At 38.5% G+C, this 18558-nt stretch overlaps 1 protein-coding gene across 2 annotated transcripts in view; it reads left to right on the top strand.

Annotated features, from left to right (window-relative positions):
* HPGD (15-hydroxyprostaglandin dehydrogenase) overlaps positions 1-17853 on the top strand; it is a 36183-nt gene extending 18330 nt beyond the window's left edge. The window contains exons 5-7 of one of the 2 annotated variants that reach the window (XM_086414716.1): positions 10758-10834; positions 13980-14143; positions 16133-17853. In XM_086414716.1, the coding sequence (XP_086270842.1) occupies positions 10758-10834; positions 13980-14143; positions 16133-16271 (380 nt within the window). In that variant the 3' untranslated portion in view covers positions 16272-17853. The remainder of the gene's footprint in view (positions 1-10757; positions 10835-13979; positions 14144-16132) is intronic. The other variant, XM_086414717.1, reaches the window with a different exon arrangement.
* The last annotated feature ends 705 nt before the right edge of the window (positions 17854-18558 follow it).

Here is an 18558-nt window from a genome sequence, read left to right as displayed (position 1 = left end):
TTAGATGTCCACTTGCCTTTCTTGGCTAAGAGCTTGGTTTGTCACACTTCTTATCCTGAGTGTTAATGAACTCTTATTCATTATCCCGGAGTTAATATTGGGAAGCATGTGTGAATCTTTTGCTAGTCATGTAGACAAAGCAATGAATGGATGGAAATTCAATGAGGATACCATTCTGCCTTTGAGTTACTTTCTGATACTCTTACAATCTAGTGAAAATCAGAGCAATCCAAAATGATTCTCCCTCTGTTATTCCTCCCGATAAGCAGGGTAATTCCCCTGGTGATGGTTCATTAGTTCATCTCTGTCCATTACACTTGTCTGGGTACCTTCATAATGCCCATCTTCCATACCTGCAACATCTAACACCATTTCCTTGTTGCCTCTGACCCATCTGGGCAACCCCTGCTAGCCCTCCTCTGACCCTTGGCTTTGACACTGAGGTTCTCTCATCTCAGAAAGAATAAAAATGTACTGTTTTGTGTTTTATCCACTCATTATGAGCCTCTGATCTTCCCTTAATGAAATCAGTTTGATAAAAATACAAGATTTTGTAATAGTATAGCAGAGAATAAATTGTAGCTGTCTCACATCTTCACACTTTCCTCAGAATTAGTATCAAAAATTTTGTGCCCTTGAAGTCAGAGCATGTTGGCAGACGTCAGCTGACCAAAAAAGTCTTTGAGAATTACCAGAGTCAAAGTTTTGTTTGTTTGTTTTTACTTCTCAGCTTATATGAGATATAACTGACAAATGAAATCATAGGAAAAGTAGTTCTAGTGCTTGCTTCCTGTGTTTTCCAGATGTTCCTTCCCTATAGACCTTTCCTCTTTCCCCTACTGCTCTCTCTGTTGAAGGAATAATGGGTACTATTCAGTCCAACCAGAGTCCATCCCATGATCTCGTGTCCAGATCCAGTGGAATCATTTAGTGTCATAGTAAAACCTCAAGTTGACACACTGGTTTGGGCAGAGGAGTTAATGAGTAATGACCACTGACGCAGACAGAATATCAGATGCAATTAATAAGTTTAACAAACAGAGGAGTAGTTACAGTAGAGAGTGATTCTTTGCTGTGTTGAGGGAAAGGTGTCTCCAGTCTGGAGCCAGGGAAGTTGTTCCAATCTCTGTTAACCACATAGACTCTTCTGTATGAGCTTTCATCTATAAATCTAATATATAAACCTGCACTCAGTTTGCCACATTCATCCTTAATTATTAAGCAAGAAAAGTTGAACATCAGAGAAGAGCAAAGTCTGGTTTAATGCAGATAATCAAACAGCTCTGCTCCCATAAGACATCCCATATATGTGTGCGTGAGTGCTCAGTTGTGTCTGACTCTTTGTGACCCTGTGGACTGTAGCCCGCCAGGCTTCTCTGTCCATGGGATTCTCCAGGCAAGAATACTGGAGTGGGTTGCCATTTCTTCCTCCAGAGGATCTTCCCAACCCAGGGATCAAACTCATGCCTCCTGCATTGGGAGGTGGGTCTTTACTAATAAGCTGTCTGGGAAGCCCAAGACATCCAATAGGAGTCAAGTATGCTTCTTTATACTTAGTTACTCAAATAGTGGGAAAAGAGAAGTCGTCATAGGAAAAGGAATCAGCCCACCAAACCTGCTCCCGGCTGCTCAGCTACCACAGTCTTGGTGTTTCCTGCAGGTGATCTATGTGCTTCAGAAATAAGGCACTCAGTGGCATTTTGTGAGTGACACTATGAAGGTCATATCACTGAATTGAAAACATTAAGAGTCCTGTGAAAATATTTGGGTATCTTAGAATTTTTGTAGCTAAATACTAGCCCAGTGACATACCCATTTGAGTTATGTCATATCTCAGTTCAGTTCAGTCGCTCAGTCATGTCCGACTCTTTGCGACCCCATGAATTGCAGCACACCAGGCCTCCCCGTCCATCACCAACTCCTGGAGTTCACTCAGACTCATGTGAGACTCACATCCATCGAGTCAGTGATGTCATCCAGCCATCTCATCCTCTGTCGTCCCCTTCTCCTCCTGCCCCCAATCCCTCCCAGCATCAGAGTCTTTGCCAATGAGTCAACTCTTCGCATGAGGTGCCCAAAGTACTGGAGTTTCAGCTTTAGCATCATTCCTTCCAAAGAGTACCCAGGGCTGATCTCCTTCAGAATGGACTGATTGGATCTCCTTGCAGTCCAAGGGACTCTCAAGAGTCTTCTCCAACACCACAGTTCAAAAGCATCAATTCTTCGGTGTTCAGCCTTCTTCACAGTCCAACTCTCACATCCATACATGACCACAGGAAAAACCATAGCCTAGACTAGACGGACCTTTGTTGACAAAGTAATGTCTCTGCTTTTCAATATGCTATCTAGGTTGGTCATAACTTTTCTTCCATGTCATATCTAGAACAATATAATTTGTTGTGTTACAGTAAAAGTGCTAAGGTTACCACTTTAAATAACACATTCAAGTTAACCAAACGTGTTGAACATCTACAGAAAGGTATTGGGGTATGAAAGCAAACTTTATACCCCAGGAGCTATATGTCAGTGTCTCTTGTAAGTATGTAGCACTAAATATTGGGCTGGCCAAAAAAGTTCATTTGGGTTTTTCTGTTACGTCTTATGGAAAAACCCAAATAAACTTTTTTGGCCAACCCATTAGTTATCATGGCATAGATGAAGCAGAAACATAATAAGCAGTGAAAGTCTTTAAGATTCACATGGCCTGAAGAGAAGCATTTGGGCTGCAATGTCACAACAGACCAGAAATTTCAGGTTATCACATGGTACAACCCTCTGTAACTCTTCTTGCTTTAAAGAAGGGGAACTAACATATTTAGCAAATGCCAAGTTCCTGTCATATCCACAAATGCCGGGCATTGTGATAAACCATTGGCTGTACAATGTCACATTTAACTTTCACAGTTCCCTACAATAGAAGCCTGTTTAATTATCTACAATTTATAGTTGAACAACTCATCTTGAACAAGTTGCATAACTTGGTTAAAGTGGTGAGAATTAGTAAAGAAAGCAATGGACATGAGTTTGAGCAAACTTAGGGAGACAGTGAAGGACAAAGAAGCTTGGCATGCTGCAGTCCTTGGAATCGCAGAATTGGACACGACTTAGAGACTGAACAACAACGATTTTAGTGTATCTTGTACAATGGATGACTCTGCATTATCTGGATCTTCACTGATCCAAAGAGCCACCTCCCTCCTTTAGTACCAAAGAACATTTTCATGGTGCCATTTTGCTGTCTTATGACTTAAAATTATTAAGAAGACACACACTAGAATGAGTCAGTAGGAAAGGTCAAATATTTATATATTGGCCTTTGAGAAATGGATAAAAAATTTAGCATTTCCTAGCCGTGTTGGGCGGAGAAGGCAATGGCACCCCACTCCAGTACTCTTGCCTAGAAAATCCCATGGACAGAGGAGCCTTGTAGGCTGCAGTCCATGAGGTCGCGAAGAGTTGGACATGACTGAGTGACTTCACTTTCACTTTTCACTTTCATGCATTGGAGAAGGAAATAGCAACCCACTCCAGCGTTCTTGCCTGGAGAATCTCAGGGACCGGGGAGCCTGGTGGGCTGCCGTCTATGGGGTCGCACAGAGTCAGACATGACTGAAGTGACTTAGCAGCAGCAGCAGCAAGTGTGTTGGGGGTGGGGAAGACTGTTAAGGAAATGAATAGTCTTTCAGAATTCAATATGAAAGATATTACCTTTGTTTAGAGGTAAATTCTACTCTGGGGCGGGTCCTGCAATTATGATGCCAGTCCTTGGCCCCCAAGTTTGCACAGGGACATTCTTCGAGTGGCTTAAAAAGCTCATCTTGGTTTCCTCTAAACCCAGCATAGGCAATAACTGAACTTTTAGGAAGGGGCATTTTGATGGGATATTAGGGGCAACTTTCTGAGAATTAACAATCCCTGGAAAGTGCTACTGAAGTTACCTTTTGGAAAGATTTTTATTATGAAGATGTAGTCATTTTGTGAAAATTTATGCCACTTTTTATGTCATGGCACATTTCAAAGCATGATTTGTTAATGGCAGGCATGAGACTGAGGGGGAAATAGCAGCATCAGATAAGGTGTTCTACTGTGTGAAAGATCATATAATGAAGACATCCACCAGTTACTTCAGTTAGCTTTCTGCATAAACATAGATAAATGCATTCTCACTAGTTCTCGCTTCCCCTTCTATTAGAGAAGTGGTGGTCAAATGCAGAGAGATAGGTAGACACTGTGAGATGGGTAGAAAATGTGAAGAGTTAGCTGCTGAGCCCAAAGTTTATCATGCAAAGACATCAGTATGTTTAGACTCTGAATTTACTTTCCTAAGTCGAATTCCTTTAACACTTCTGTATAGTTTATTTTACATGGTTTCTATCCACTTAAAAGCAAGTATGTTCATGGATTCAGTACAATTGCCATCTGAGCATATTTCAGTTTTTTGCACCAGTGAAATGGTGCTTTTGAGCTTTGTACTCTCCGTGAAATGTAGATAGTGAAGCTATCTTTTGTAAATATGGGTAGAAAGAGTGTTAAAGGTAGAAGAACTAATGTGGAAATGGAAATGATATTTTATCTTTATGAATGACTTTATTCTGTAACTGCATGTTTAATTTCCAAGTATTTAAACATTTTTTGATCGTTATTCCATCAGTTTGTGTCATTTGGTGTTATTATCCTGAGTGGTTGTAGAAAATATTTCTCTGTTTCATGGATAGAATGTCTTGCTTTGTTGATGTTATTTTTCTTAATCTCAGTTATGACAGACATAAGCCTGCTACTAATTAGACGTGTTCTATTTTGGAGAGAGCCATTTTGCAGTTCTTTAAGTAAACTTGCACAGTGCTGGGCCTAGAATAAATAAGCATTAAAAGTTTCTTCCTAACTTTTTTATAATTTAAGACATCTATTTTTAAGCACAATTGAGGATTCCCCACAACGTCCAACAAAATGACATTTCTTTAGAGACTGTTCTCTCCTGGTCACAATCCTTGTTTTGTTATTCTTAAATCCTTTAACATGAAGACAAAAGAATCTCTCTGTGCATATGGGAATTAATTTGCAAGATTTTAAAATATCTAAATTCATTCCAGCAACTGCGCCTGCAGTCATTATACTGGCAGAACTCCCTGTGAAGTCAGATGGGGTCATCTGGCTGGTTGAATATCAAAGTTCTACCCTACCCCTGCACAAGGGGCCCTCCGGTTTGGTTTACGCATTTCAACAGAGCATATTTGAAATACTACTTCATTATCCTTTGTATTTAAAGTTACTGAGAATACATAGTTCTTAAATGAAGGCACTCTGTAAAGACTTTTGAATTAGGATTAGCAACAGTCCACAGTTGGCCAAGGGTCAGAAACCAAATCCAGTTAGGATCCTGTACCAGATTTGTGGCATTTTAGTGTAAAAGATACATTTTCATAAAAAGGTGCACTGTGGAGAAACAGGTAAACTAATTAATAAAACAAGACTTTGAGATGTTTCATCTTAAAATTTTATTTGCATTTATAGAAAAATAACAGCAAATGGTAGGTAGAACTTCTTATGTGGTACGCACAGTTTTAAGTATTTTGTGTAAATTAGCTCATTTAGGACTCACAATGGCTACTATTACTCCTCAAGTTCACACAAGGAAAACACCACAGTATCCAGAAGTAACCCCTCCAAAGGTAGAGCTCACTGTGGTGGATTCAGGATTTGAGATCAGCTACTCTGGCACCCCAGATCCAAACTCCTGTAATTCCTCTCAACAAATTCAATTAAAAGGACATTTTTAAATGGTTAAATAATATAAGAGACGACATTCTGGTCAAATGGTGATCCTTCCCTTGTTTTTATACATTTATAACTAACAATTTAAAACATGTTTTCATTCTATTTGGCACCTAATTGGTACCAAACACATATTTCTAAAATGAATTCACTCCTATAAAAGCTTTTGAATTAGCACACACTGTGTTTTAAGGGAAGAAAACTAATGGGAAGTCTCGAGACAGAGGAAGAGATCCTGGCTGGAAATGTGGAATTTAAATTTAAAAATCATGTGTGTTTGTGTGAGAGAGGGAGAATGAAAGAGACATTGAGAGAATGAATTTCATCCACAAGAGTGGATAAAGTCACATAGGGGAAAAGTGTGCATAGAAAGAGAGGGACTTCCTTGGTAGCTCAGTGAGTGGTAAAGCATCTTCCTGCCAATGCAGGCACATGGGTTTGACCTCTGGTCTAGAAAGAATCCCACATGCCTTGGAGCAACTAAGCTGTGCACCACAGCTTTTGAGCCATGCTCTAGAGCCCAGGAGCTGCAACCATAGAGCTTATGCACCTAGATCCAATTTCTGCAACAAGAGAAGATACTGCAGTGAGAAGCCTATACACTAGACGGTGGCTCCCACTCTCTGAGTCTAGAGAAAGCCCACGCAGCAAGGAAGACCCAAGGCAGCCAAAAATAAATAAATAAAAAAAATTATTTTAAAAGGCAGAGAGGGCCAAGGTCAGCTCTTGGGTCCTCCAGCCTATTCCTGGGTCTGGTTGAGGAGGAGGAGGAACTGCTAGCAAGCGTGAGGCAGAAGGACACCAGCGAAAGCAGGGAAGTGTTTTGAGGAGAGCTTAATTCACTGTGTTGGTTGCTGCTGAGGAAAGTGTCCAGGAAGATGAAGGCTTAGCCTTAGCAGACATAGGTCACTGGCAACCTCCACAAGATCTGTTTGACTGGATTGGTCAGATGAAAGCCTGATTAGGGTGAACTATGGAGCTACGCAGAGGTAGCTGGAGAGAGGTGAAACCAAGAGGGCTACTATTTTTATTTATTTAAGTTTGATTTTTTGTTGTTGTTCATCATGGATTTTTTGGCACCAGTTTTTTATTTTTATTTACTTTTGGGTGACAGCTACAATTTTTAGATGAGAGATTTTGAGACTTGTTAATATCTCAAAGAAAAGTGATTCTCTTTCGATTCTGCACTTGATAAAAGTAACCAATATAGGCTTCTTAAAATATTTCCATCTTTAATTTCTATGACACGATGCTTAACTTGTTTTCTTCCTACCTCCACTGGTTCATCTTCCTCTACCACAGAGGGCTTCCGTGCATGGTTGTGCAGGTTATAAACTGCAGGAACTCTGTGGGGCACAATTTCTACAAACTACCATGTGAGTGGTGATCCCAGAGTCATATTGGACACACCCTGAACAATTCTCTGTGCTGACCCTTATTTCTAGCCTCAGAACAGATTTTTATGTGAAGCATGTAGAAACCATATATGAGTATATGTTAGTGCTGTGAGTCTAAGGTCAGTAACAGAGTATGGTTAACCAACACTGAAGTTGACTGCAACAGAAATAATGTTTATACTTGGATCGTGAGATCCAAGAGAAAATGTTGGATTTCTGAAACATTTCAACCTCAGTTAAAGTCATTGTCAAAAAAAAAAAAAAACAACACTTTTCTCTCTCCCTTTAGCCTTCCTTTCCAAAGCAGCAAACTGAGGGAGAAAGAGCAAATGTCAACATTGAAAGTCAGTTGGCAAGCTGGGGACAAAACCCTGTAGGATCTTTAGCTGTTCGAAACGTAAAAAGCAATAGTTAAAATCTGCATGTAGTGGGAGATAAAGAAAAACTATTTAACTAAGTTAACTACAACTTGCCTAAATAAAATAATTGAAAAATAGAATTTTCTTTCTTTTATCATCCTCCGAACTGAATATATCTATCAAAAGAGCAAGGTATACGCAATTGATAGGTATACCCTTACAGTGTAATACTATTCAGAAAAAGAAAGAAAGAGAAATGAGCTATTGATAGACATTACAACATGGGATGAATCCCATAAGAATTATCCTGAAAGAATCCAGATAGAAAAGTTTACATTGTGTGCTTATATTTATATAAACTTCTAATCTATAGTGACGCAGAACAGATCAGTGGTTGCTTAGAGGGGAGGGAAAGGCAGAAGGAAGGGATGACAGAGTACGCACAAGGAAACTTTTGGGGGATGTTTGTGTTCCTATCTTGATTGTGGTCATGGTTTCGTGGGTGTCGACATATGTCAAAACTTATCAAACCACACACTTTAAATATGTGCAGTTTATTTTATGCCAGTTATACCACCAAGCTGTAAAAATATCTTAAAAGGATGTTTGGTTTTTGAATGTCTGAAAAGGATTTATGCAGCCTTTGATCTAATACCAGAAAGTGAAAGCAGAGCAAGAGGAAACATTTCGCAGGATCACAGTGAAAATATCACTGGAATGCTAGGAGAGTTACAAGACCAAGCGCCACTTCAAAGATGCAGACAAATTCTGATTGCGTCTCCAATATACCTTTAAAGCAAAGTGCGTTTCGCAGCTTGCTCCTTAGAAGCAACACAACAATATTAGATCTCCTTCACTGCTGTGACACTTAGAACTAGTTTGGGTTCGGAAGTTCACTGCTCCCACATATGTAACAGAAATTCACTCCACCTTCATCTTTGACAACATCTGTGAACAGAGTCCTTCTGGGTTTTGTGGCTGTCAACTAGCTCATCTCTGATTCAGGTTCACTCTGCATTTCCTGCTGTCTGTGAACACCACCTTCAACCATTGCCTTGGCCTCATAAACATTGAGGGAGACAGTAGAACAGTAACTAACTTACAAGAACGAGAAGAAGTGTCTGACTGTACCTGTTTATTTGCTTTATCTTGATCTCTTAATACACCTGAATGCCTAATACATCTGTGAAAGAATCATTAATTCTTTCTTGTTGACTGACACTGAAGACCTTAATTAACTTGCACATGTTACTGAACAAAAACAAAACGAAAAGGAGACCACATGTTCCATGCTTTGAGATCACTGGGTGGATGCACTCTGTGTGATCTACCATCCCAGGGATTTAAACTGCTCTTGAGCAAACATACTTCATAAATTGAGACCTGGCAGGCACCCAGGAAGTGGTTAAGGTTCGCTGAACTTTGGCATAACCGGCTCATGATCCATCCGTCGTGTTCTGGGACTAGTTAGCTGGGTGGAGGTGAGCACGTCTCAGCAGAATCATTTAGTAGTAGTAGCATGATATTTGATAGTAATAACATTATAGTAATCAGGGATTACTGCTTCCTGATTTGGAGAAGGCACAAATTTTAAAAATGATAGAGCACGTTAGCTCAGGAAGTTAAAAGCCAAGATAGAAAAATGGCTGTAATTAAGTTTCACTGTTGATTGAGATAGAGAATTGACAATTAGGAGAAATAAAAGTGAACTTACTTGGAAAACAGATTCACAGACATAGAGCACGGACTTAAGGTTGCTCGGGGGAAGGATGGGAGAAGGGATAGTTCAGTTCAGTTCAGTTCAGTCGCTCAGTCGTGTCCGACTCTTTGCAACCCCATGAATCACAGCATGCCAGGCCTCCCTGTGTTAGGGAGTTTGTGATGGACATGTACATACTGCTATATTTGAAATTGATAACCAACAAGGACCTACTGTCTCCCTCCAAATCCCCTCCCATCCAGGGGAGTTTGGGGAAGAATGCTGCTGCTAAGTCACTTCAGTCGTGTCCGACTCTGTGCGACCCCATAGACGGCAGCCCACCAGGCTCCCCCATTCCTGGGATTCTCCAGGCAAGAACACTGGAGTGGGTTGCCATTTCCTTCTCCAAAGCATGAAAATGAAAAGTAAAAGTGAAGTCACTCAGTCGTGCCCAACTCTTAGCGACCCCATGGACTGCAGCCTACCAGGCTCCTCCGTCCATGGGATTTTCCAGGCAAGAGTCCTGGAGTGGGGTGCCATTGCCTTCTCCTGGATACATGTATATGTATGGCTGAGACCCTTCACTATTTTCCTGAAACTATCACAACATTGTTAATTGGCTGTACTCCCATAAAACAGAAAAAAAATTTTCAAAAAAAAATGTTTGATAGTACAAATATCTACAGTAAAGTTTGTTTTTCTTTTTTCGTTTCTTTGGGTGGGAGGTGCTGTTGGGCTGGGAGGTAGGCGAGAAAAGATACTATATATGCTACAATGCTATCTTTTCCTGGACTGTGAATTTAATCATATATTTGAACAGTTACTATTGCATGTCTATGGAAAATTAAGCCAATTGTAAAATTGCTTGAATTCTGTTGTTGAGCATGTAATTATGAAAGGAAATAAAATAGGATCAAACATTTTTGTTTCTGGTTTTCTTTTCCTAAGTCATGGAATGAGATCTAGGCATCTGCTACCTCCGAATCAAAAGAAGTTAATTTTTAATTTTCTTCAACACTTAGAGGCATCTTTCAGGGCAGTTCAGGGCAGAGAAACGCTGACCAACTTAAAATGAAGACAAATAAAACCCTCCAAATCCTGCTTAAGCTATCTAAATTCCTTCAGCCTTAAAAAATGTAGAATATACACTTTTTAAAATCCAGGCTTAAAAACTGAAAATTAGATAATAACTTACTGGATTTCAAGATGATTCTTTTGGTGTTTTAGATAAGGTCAACTTTTCTTGACTTTGTCAGGGAGGCAGATAAACTTTTATATCACCCTTGCCTGTATCTCTAGGCTGTAACTTACCAACTGTAAATTCAGAACAATAGAGCAGAGGTCATGCTAGAAGTATATTATGCTAGGACTAGTGAGTTTTACAAAGTTGTCCAATGATGACCTTAGAGTATTCTCTAAGATTAATCTTAAAATGGAACAGGCACAGATTATTTATTTTCACAGCAATTGTTGAGGTTTGTCTGCTTTTTTTAAATAAAATTGTTTTTGGTTTTTATTTGTCTGTTTCAGGGCTCATGCCTGTTGCACAGCAGCCTGTTTATTGTGCTTCAAAACATGGCATAGTTGGATTCACACGCTCGGCAGCGGTGAGAACACAGCCACAATCTCTCTTTCTCTTTCTGGGCAAATGTGACAGATGAGCTCTATAAAGTAGAGGGGAACAGAGTTAAAATTCAGTACATTTAGGGACTTCCCTGGTGGTCCAGTTGTTGAAATTCCTCGCTTCCAATGCAGGGGGCATGGGTTCAATCTTTGGTCAAGGAACTAAGATCACACATGCTGCATGGTATGATCAAAAAAAAAGGGGGCAGAAAAAGTGCAGGTAGAGTGTGTTGTATGTTTACATTTTTATGAAAAAAAAAAAAAACAACAAAATTTGCTTTAAAAATTTTTTTGATACATTTAAAGATAGAAAAGTAAATTATACTTCAGTGTTGTTGTTCAGTCACTAAGCCACATCTGACTCTCTGTGATCCCATGGACTGCAGCATGCCAGACTTCCTTGGCCTTTCACTATTTCCCAGAAATAGTGAAATTAATGTCCTTTGAGTTGGTGATACTAGTGAAATAGTGAAATTAATGTCCTTTGAGTTGGTGATACTAGCTAACCATCTCATCCTTATTTATTATTAAAAATAGTTTCCAGGTAACATAAAGGACCAACTATAGAGTAGATTATTTTAACATGAAGTAGATTCTAAACACAGGTTACTGAAAAAATCCTTAAGGATTAAAAAAACAAAAAGATAGCCTTTATTTTTGAAATTGACTCCAAATTAAAAAACCATTAACTATAAGACTTCCTTAAATGCTCAAGGCATTACTTGACGATATGGTAAAAATGAGTCAGAGCCTGGAGGATGGAGAAAGGGGTGAGGCTAGCTTTTACCTGGTAGCATTGTCAAGGATTCTTTCCCCATAGAGATATAGGGTAAATGTGTGAGGAGCTTAGAAAAATATTTTAGCCGTAACTGACCACATGCATTGATAGTATGATGTACCTTTTTATAATAATTGAAAACAAATGTACAGCTTAAGTGGAGTCTGATGAACAAGGGTAAAGTAGAAGGATGATTGATCGGAGGTGTAAGCAAGAACCAGACCAAAGGCGACTTATGGATCAAAGTCATGAACTTGGACTTTATTCTAAGTATAGCCGTCATTGGGTCTTTTCTGCACAGGAGAGACAAGATTATATTTCCATGTGAAGAGGATCATTCTTGCTACTATTTAGAGAATGTATGGGAATTTCCTGGTGATCCAGTGGTTATGATTCTGCACTCTCACTGCCAGGGGTGAGGGTTCAGTCCCTGGTCAGGGAACTAAGATCCCTCAAGCCATGTGGTGCTGCCAAAAGACAAAACAAAGAAAATGTATGAGAGAGGACAAAAGTAGAAGACGAAAGAGCAGTTGAGAGACCTCTGTAGTGGTTAGTCTAGTTGAGACAGAGAGAGGGGCCTGATGACGAGGAAATCATTAATAGCAAGAAATGATAGGCATAGAGAAAGCAGATGGTGAATGGTAAATGTTCAGTAAAAAAGGAAGATGAGCAGCTGTCACACTGTTAATTGAAACTGATTGGAAATTTTACCTTGCAAAGTCTTAATCTTTAAATCAACTTTTAATGAACACATTACAAAGCAAAGTACATTCATGCATGCATGCTAAGTTGCTTCATTGGTGTCAGACTCTTTGCGACCCCATGTACTGTAGCCCGCCAGGCTCCCCTGTCCATGGCATTCTCCAGACAAGAATAACTGGCATGGGTTGCCATGCCCTCCTGCAGGGGATCTTCCTGACACAGGGATCAAACCCATGTCTCCTGCAGCTCCTACATTGCAGGTGGATCCTTTACTGCTGAGCCACCAGGGAAGCAAAGTAAATCAAAGCAAAGACCAGAAATGTTGCATTTACAGTTACAAGACTGGAACTTGTACAGTTGATGCTCATGATTCATTAGTTATGTTCTGTAAAATCACTTGCAAACACTGAATTAGAGGATACTGAACTATTGCTTTTAAGGGAAATTTGGGGTTAAGTTCCTGCAAGGAACTTGTCACAATGTCTTGTTCAATAGCATTAAGTATATTTATATTTAAAGACCCCTTATTTAATATGTATTGTGTGTAATATGTATTGTATTATTAATAGCATGGCCAATAGCATTTGTACCTCACACCTGAAGGAAGCTCCTCTAATGTATGTATTTTCTCCCATAAGGCACATTGCAGCCTTCTTGCACTTAGAAATACTAGACAGCACTTCAGCACTATGCCTTGAGGGCATTTCAAATAGTAAAATCACCAACAAAAAGCATAAAGATGAGAAAAACCTGGGCAAGTACCCTGAAAAGGATGCGTGTTTATGGTAGAGGAGCTGAAACGAGAAAGCAGAGCATCGTTTTGTTTGACCCTAGTCCACATCAGGCAGCTCAGATTTCTTTCTACTCTGTGTTTGTCCACAGATAAACTTGAAAGTGCTGTGAGTATTGATTTGAGGTCTTAAGAGTAAATTTTAGCAAGGAAGAAAAAAGAATCTACAAACGACTTACATTTTGTTTTACAAATAGTTCAGATAAAATCTATAGGTTGAAAATTAAGCCAAAAGATGTTAGTCTGAAAATACTTAAAAATTGTCTTCCAGATAGTGTCAATTACTAAATGTCTTTAGAATAATCAAAGTCCTAAAATTTTCCACTAAATGTATTTTTAAGCAAGTAAGAATACTTTAATACAACCCATTTCAAAGAAAACTTGGGATATCAATTCTAAAGCCTTAGCTTCTTTTTTTATTTTATTTTAAGCTTTTTATGTGTGTGGTGGGGTATAGCTGATTAGCAGTGTTGTGGTAGTTTCAGGTGGACAGTGGAGGGGCTCAGTCATACAGATACATCTTTCCACCTAAGCCTTAGCTTCTTACCTTCAGCTTCCTGCAGTGTTCAGTAGGTAAGAGTACTTTAGATAATCAAGTATTTTCAGAAGTGCACAATACTGAATTTTTTAGAAAGTAATCAAGTGAGGCTTTTGGGAATTAGTTTACCACTTTAGTTTTGTATTCCTTTACTTTCTGCCATCAATCAGCCTTACCAGAGCCATCTTTATAGAGCTAGAAGGATAGCTGTTTAGCGGTTTTCACATCAGAGTCTTTTAACTAGCTTTAATTATCAGTTTATCCTACATGATACATTTATGAAACTCCTGAAACCTGCAACCTTCTACTTCCAATTAACAGATGGCTGCTAATCTCATGAACAGTGGTGTGAGACTGAACGCAATTTGCCCAGGCTTTGTTAATACACCCATCCTCAAATCCATTGAAAAAGAAGAAAACATGGGGAAATATATAGAATACATGGGTCCTATCAAGGATATGATGAAATACTATGGAATTTTGGAGTAAGTAAAGCTATACCTATCTTCCTTTAATATGACAAAGCAAAGGGCTATCTAAACATGAGCAATCAAAAGGGAAAAAAATTAGCTTTTACATCTGAGAAACTCATGCAAGCTTCAAAGTTTTGATTTGGCAAAATCTCTGCAAAAAAACTTTTTTCTGGGTTTCTGAATAGACTTTAGTTATATATCATGAATTTTGTTTTTAGATGTAGAGAATGCATTATTAATACCTTTAGCCATAAGGAAGTATTTTTTTTAAAGGTGATGTTTAATTGTCTTTCGAAGAAGTGATACCTTATCTGCCTGAATTCAAGCAATGTTTAAATATACCCTTTGTGACATTTCATGTGGCCCCCTAACTTCAACCACTTTCCTAACCATGTCTGAGTTAGAGCAGTTGACATTTCACAGGATGGAGTCATCGGTATCAAATCCTGACTCCACCACCGACCACAAACTTACCTGTCAACCTCTGGGTACCTCAGTTTTCCCACATGTAGAATAGGAGTGATCGTAAAACAAGCTTACAGGACTTTGAAAAGTCTACAAACAAGTTGATAAATGGAAGTTACTTAAAACAGCAGCAGATAAATAATAGACATTCAACAAATGTTGGCTACAATTCTTTCTCCTTCTAAAATTCTTTCTCCTTCTACAATTCTACCTCCTGAGAAATCAGTACGCAGGTCAAGAAGCAACAGTTAGAACTGGACATGGAACAACAGACTGGTTCCAAATCAGGAAAGGAGTACGCTAAGGCTGTATATTGTCACCCTGCTTATTTAAGTTACATGCAGAGTACGTCATGAGAAATGCCGGGCTGGATGAAGCACAAATTGGAATGAAGATTGCTGGTAGAAACATCAATAACCTCAGATATGTTATGACACTAACCTTATGGCAGAAAGTGAAGAAGAACTAAAAAGCCTCTTGATGAAAGTGAAAGAGGAGAGTGAAAAAGTTGGCTTAAAACTCAACATTCAGAAAACGAAGATCATGGCATCCAGTCTCACCACTTAATGGCAAATAGATGGAGAAACAGTGGAAACAGTGAGTGACTTTATTTTCTTGGGCTCCAAAATCACTGCAGATGGTGACTTCAGCCATGAAATTAAAAGGCACTTGCTCCTTGGAAGAAGAACTCTGACCAACCTAGACAGCATATTAAAAAGCAGAGACATTACTTTGCCAACAAAGGTCCGTCTAGTCAAGGCTATGGTTTTTCCAGTCTTCATATATGGATGTGAGACTTGGGCTATAAAGAAAGCTGAGCACCGAAGAATTGATGCTTTTGAACTGTGATGTTGGAGAAGACTCTTGAGAGTCCCTTGGACTGCAAGGAGATCCAAGCAGTCCATCCTAAAGGAAATCAGTCCTGAATAGTCGTTGGAAGGACTGATGCTGAAGCTGAAACTCCAATACTTTGGCCACCTGATGCGAAGAACTGACTTATTGGAAAAGACCCTGATGCTGGGGAAGATTGAAGGCAGGAGGAGAAGGGGACGACAGAGGATGAGATGGTTGGATGGCATCACCGACTCAATGAACATGAGTTTGAGTAGGCTCTGGGAGTTGGTGATGGACAGGGAGGCCTGGCATTCTGCAGTCCATGGGACGGCAAAGAGTCAGACACGACTGAGTAACTAAACTGACAATTCTTTAAATTTCTACTCTAAGAATATTTCTGATAGGCCTAAATTCTTCTGTAGGCTAAAGTTGGGAAAATAATCATTTACTCAATGTAAATAATAAGGATAAATTTATGAATCCTTCTTATCAAAATAACAGAAGTTTAGGTGTGGACATCTACAGAAATTTATAATTCAGTGAATATCTCATTGAATTAAAAACTCAGGTAACAGTGCTGCATAACATACATTTCCCAATTATTCGTTAAAGGTAATAGATACTTCAAAAATAACTCAAAGTGATGTGACAATTATGGCTTATTCTTTAATTTTAAAATATTGATTTTCCCTTTATATTTAGCCCTTCAATGATTGCCAATGGATTAATAACACTCATCGAGGATGATGCTTTGAATGGTGCTATTATGAAGATCACAACTTCTAAGGGAATTCATTTTCAAGATTACGACACAAGCCCATTTCACATGAAAATGCAGTGAACATCTTATATGTCAGCTTTAACTGAAAATAAGCACAAATGACATACTCCATCTTCTATTGAATATAGCTTTTTAAGTGAAATGTTACTGTTTTAAGCCTTCCTTTCACGCATGTGATGTTCATTTTCTCTAAATGATTAGTTAAGTATATAGACTTTAAAAAATGAGGAACTATCAAAAATATGACATGAACCAAAGCTAGGTTTTGATCTTTATAGTCTAAACAAGGGATATTCCAGGAATATTCTGCCTTTCAGAAGATATATTTAAATTTGTGATTCATAAATGTTAATTTCTTCAGAACTTCATTTTAAAGGAGATACTTGAATTGTTATTTAAGTCAAAGCAGATGTAAAAAGCTCATTTTGTCTCTATGTTCACACTTTAAAAGAAGGAAGGTACCTACAATGGCAAATATTTAGTAACAATAACTTTTACTTATGCACCATCTTTCAGCTCTTTGAGAACATGGCATATGTAGGCCCAGTAGGTAAGGAGTAAATTATTGTATGAATATATCCCAAATGAAAAAGCTAATGTATGGAAAAATGAAAAAAAAATAACTGGCTGGGGTGCTGATCTACAGTTCACCCTTCCATCTGGTGAAAACATCTTTTCCTCTGTGCTTGCTTTAAAAATTTTGACTCCAAAAATCTCAGGAATGAAACTTTTAATAGCTATAGCAAAAAAGCATAGTTAGTACTCCTAAAATGTTGTATTTAAGACACACTTGTTAAGAAAGAAATACAAATGTAATTTTTTTCAGATTCCTTCTTTATTTGTGCCAATTTCAAAAATGCCTGCTTTTAGTAAAACTTTTTTTTCTTCTAATCTTCATGAGTCACTCAGTGTTCTATGTAGAGATGTTGAGAAGAAACCAATTTTGTGACAGCCTCAACTGAAGATGTTTTTGTGTTTTCAAAGCCATAATAACAAGAGGTAAAAATAGCTGTGGTATTTTGCCATTTTCCCTGTCAGGTATTTTAAGACAGGATCATTAAATGCACCTGCTTCGGGTAATGCTATTTGCAAGCAATAATTAATGCTAATAATAATGACATGCAAGATTTCCAAATCAATCATTTCCTTGTAGAAATATTGAAAAGTACCTCATTCTGCCTGCTAGCTCTTAAGCTCCCAGGTGGAGCAAAATCTATCCATGTGAGATTAGTATGGATTTCTTAGAGATATTGGTGAGTTGTCAGATTATGGCTCTGTTTTAATTCTGCCATAGAGATCTGTTACCTTCCCTTTTAAGGAGTGGATTGAATATGAGGAACTGTTGTCTAGATGTCCACATACTTGAAAAACACCAAGAAGTGAACATCAGTGAAAATCTAAGAAAAGTTAAGTTGTATAATTAGGCACAATCGTGTTCATAACTTGTGGCGGTAACAAACCAGTTAGTGATATAGGTATGAGGAATATCATTTATCTTACTCTGTCTTCCACTGTAATGCTCAAAGCTGTAGCTTAAGCTTTTAATTTATGGAGAAGTCTTTGTACTGGTGGCCTTCACTATACATTGTGCTTTGAATTATTGTTTTTAAATCAATAAACTATGCAGACATTTAAACCCAAATACTGAGTAAAACTGAAAAGAATGTGTTCTATTTTTTAAGATTATTTTTACATTAAAATGTTTGTTCTATAAACAACTTTAAATAAATCATAATGTTATATGGTGCTGTATATACTGGTTAAGAAAAATAAATATTAAATTTCCAGGGAAGGGAGTGGTGAAATCTTAAATGGAATTTTTCAGTGAAAACCCTAATGTAAATAAATTTTTTGAACAAATTTTTCTTAGTAAGTGAAGTAGGGCTCCCAAGGTAGCAAAACTAAAAATGTATGGGTACTGAAAAAAGATTAAGAGATTGGATAATGACTCTGAAATGTCTCACACACTTAGTTGTCCCATATAAACATAATTTTATATACTTGTAGAGAAGGCAATGGCACCCCACGCCAGACTCTTGCCTGGAAAGTCCCACGGATGGGCAGCCTGGTAGACTGCAGTCCATGGGGTCGCTAAGAGTCAGACACAACTGAGCGACTTCACTTTCACTTTTCACTTTCATGCATTGGAGAAGGAAATGGCAATCCACACCAGTGTTCTTGCCTGGAGAATCCCAGGGACGGGGGAGCCTGGTGGGCTGCTGTCTATGGGGTCGCACAGAGTCGGACACGACTGAAGTGGCTTAGCAGCAGCAGCAGCAGTAACATTTAAAATAGAAGTGATTATGTGATAATTTTTAATTTTGCCCTGTGTATAAATTTAGGACAC

The sequence above is a fragment of the Bos grunniens genome, chromosome 8 (genome assembly GCF_055505025.1).
Source record: "Bos grunniens cultivar Pamir isolate PY7600 chromosome 8, Bosgru_T2T1.0, whole genome shotgun sequence".
Taxonomy (NCBI): Eukaryota; Metazoa; Chordata; class Mammalia; order Artiodactyla; family Bovidae; genus Bos; species Bos grunniens.
The sequence above is the reverse complement of the archived record's forward strand: the minus strand, read 5'-3'. Positions and strand labels throughout refer to the sequence as shown.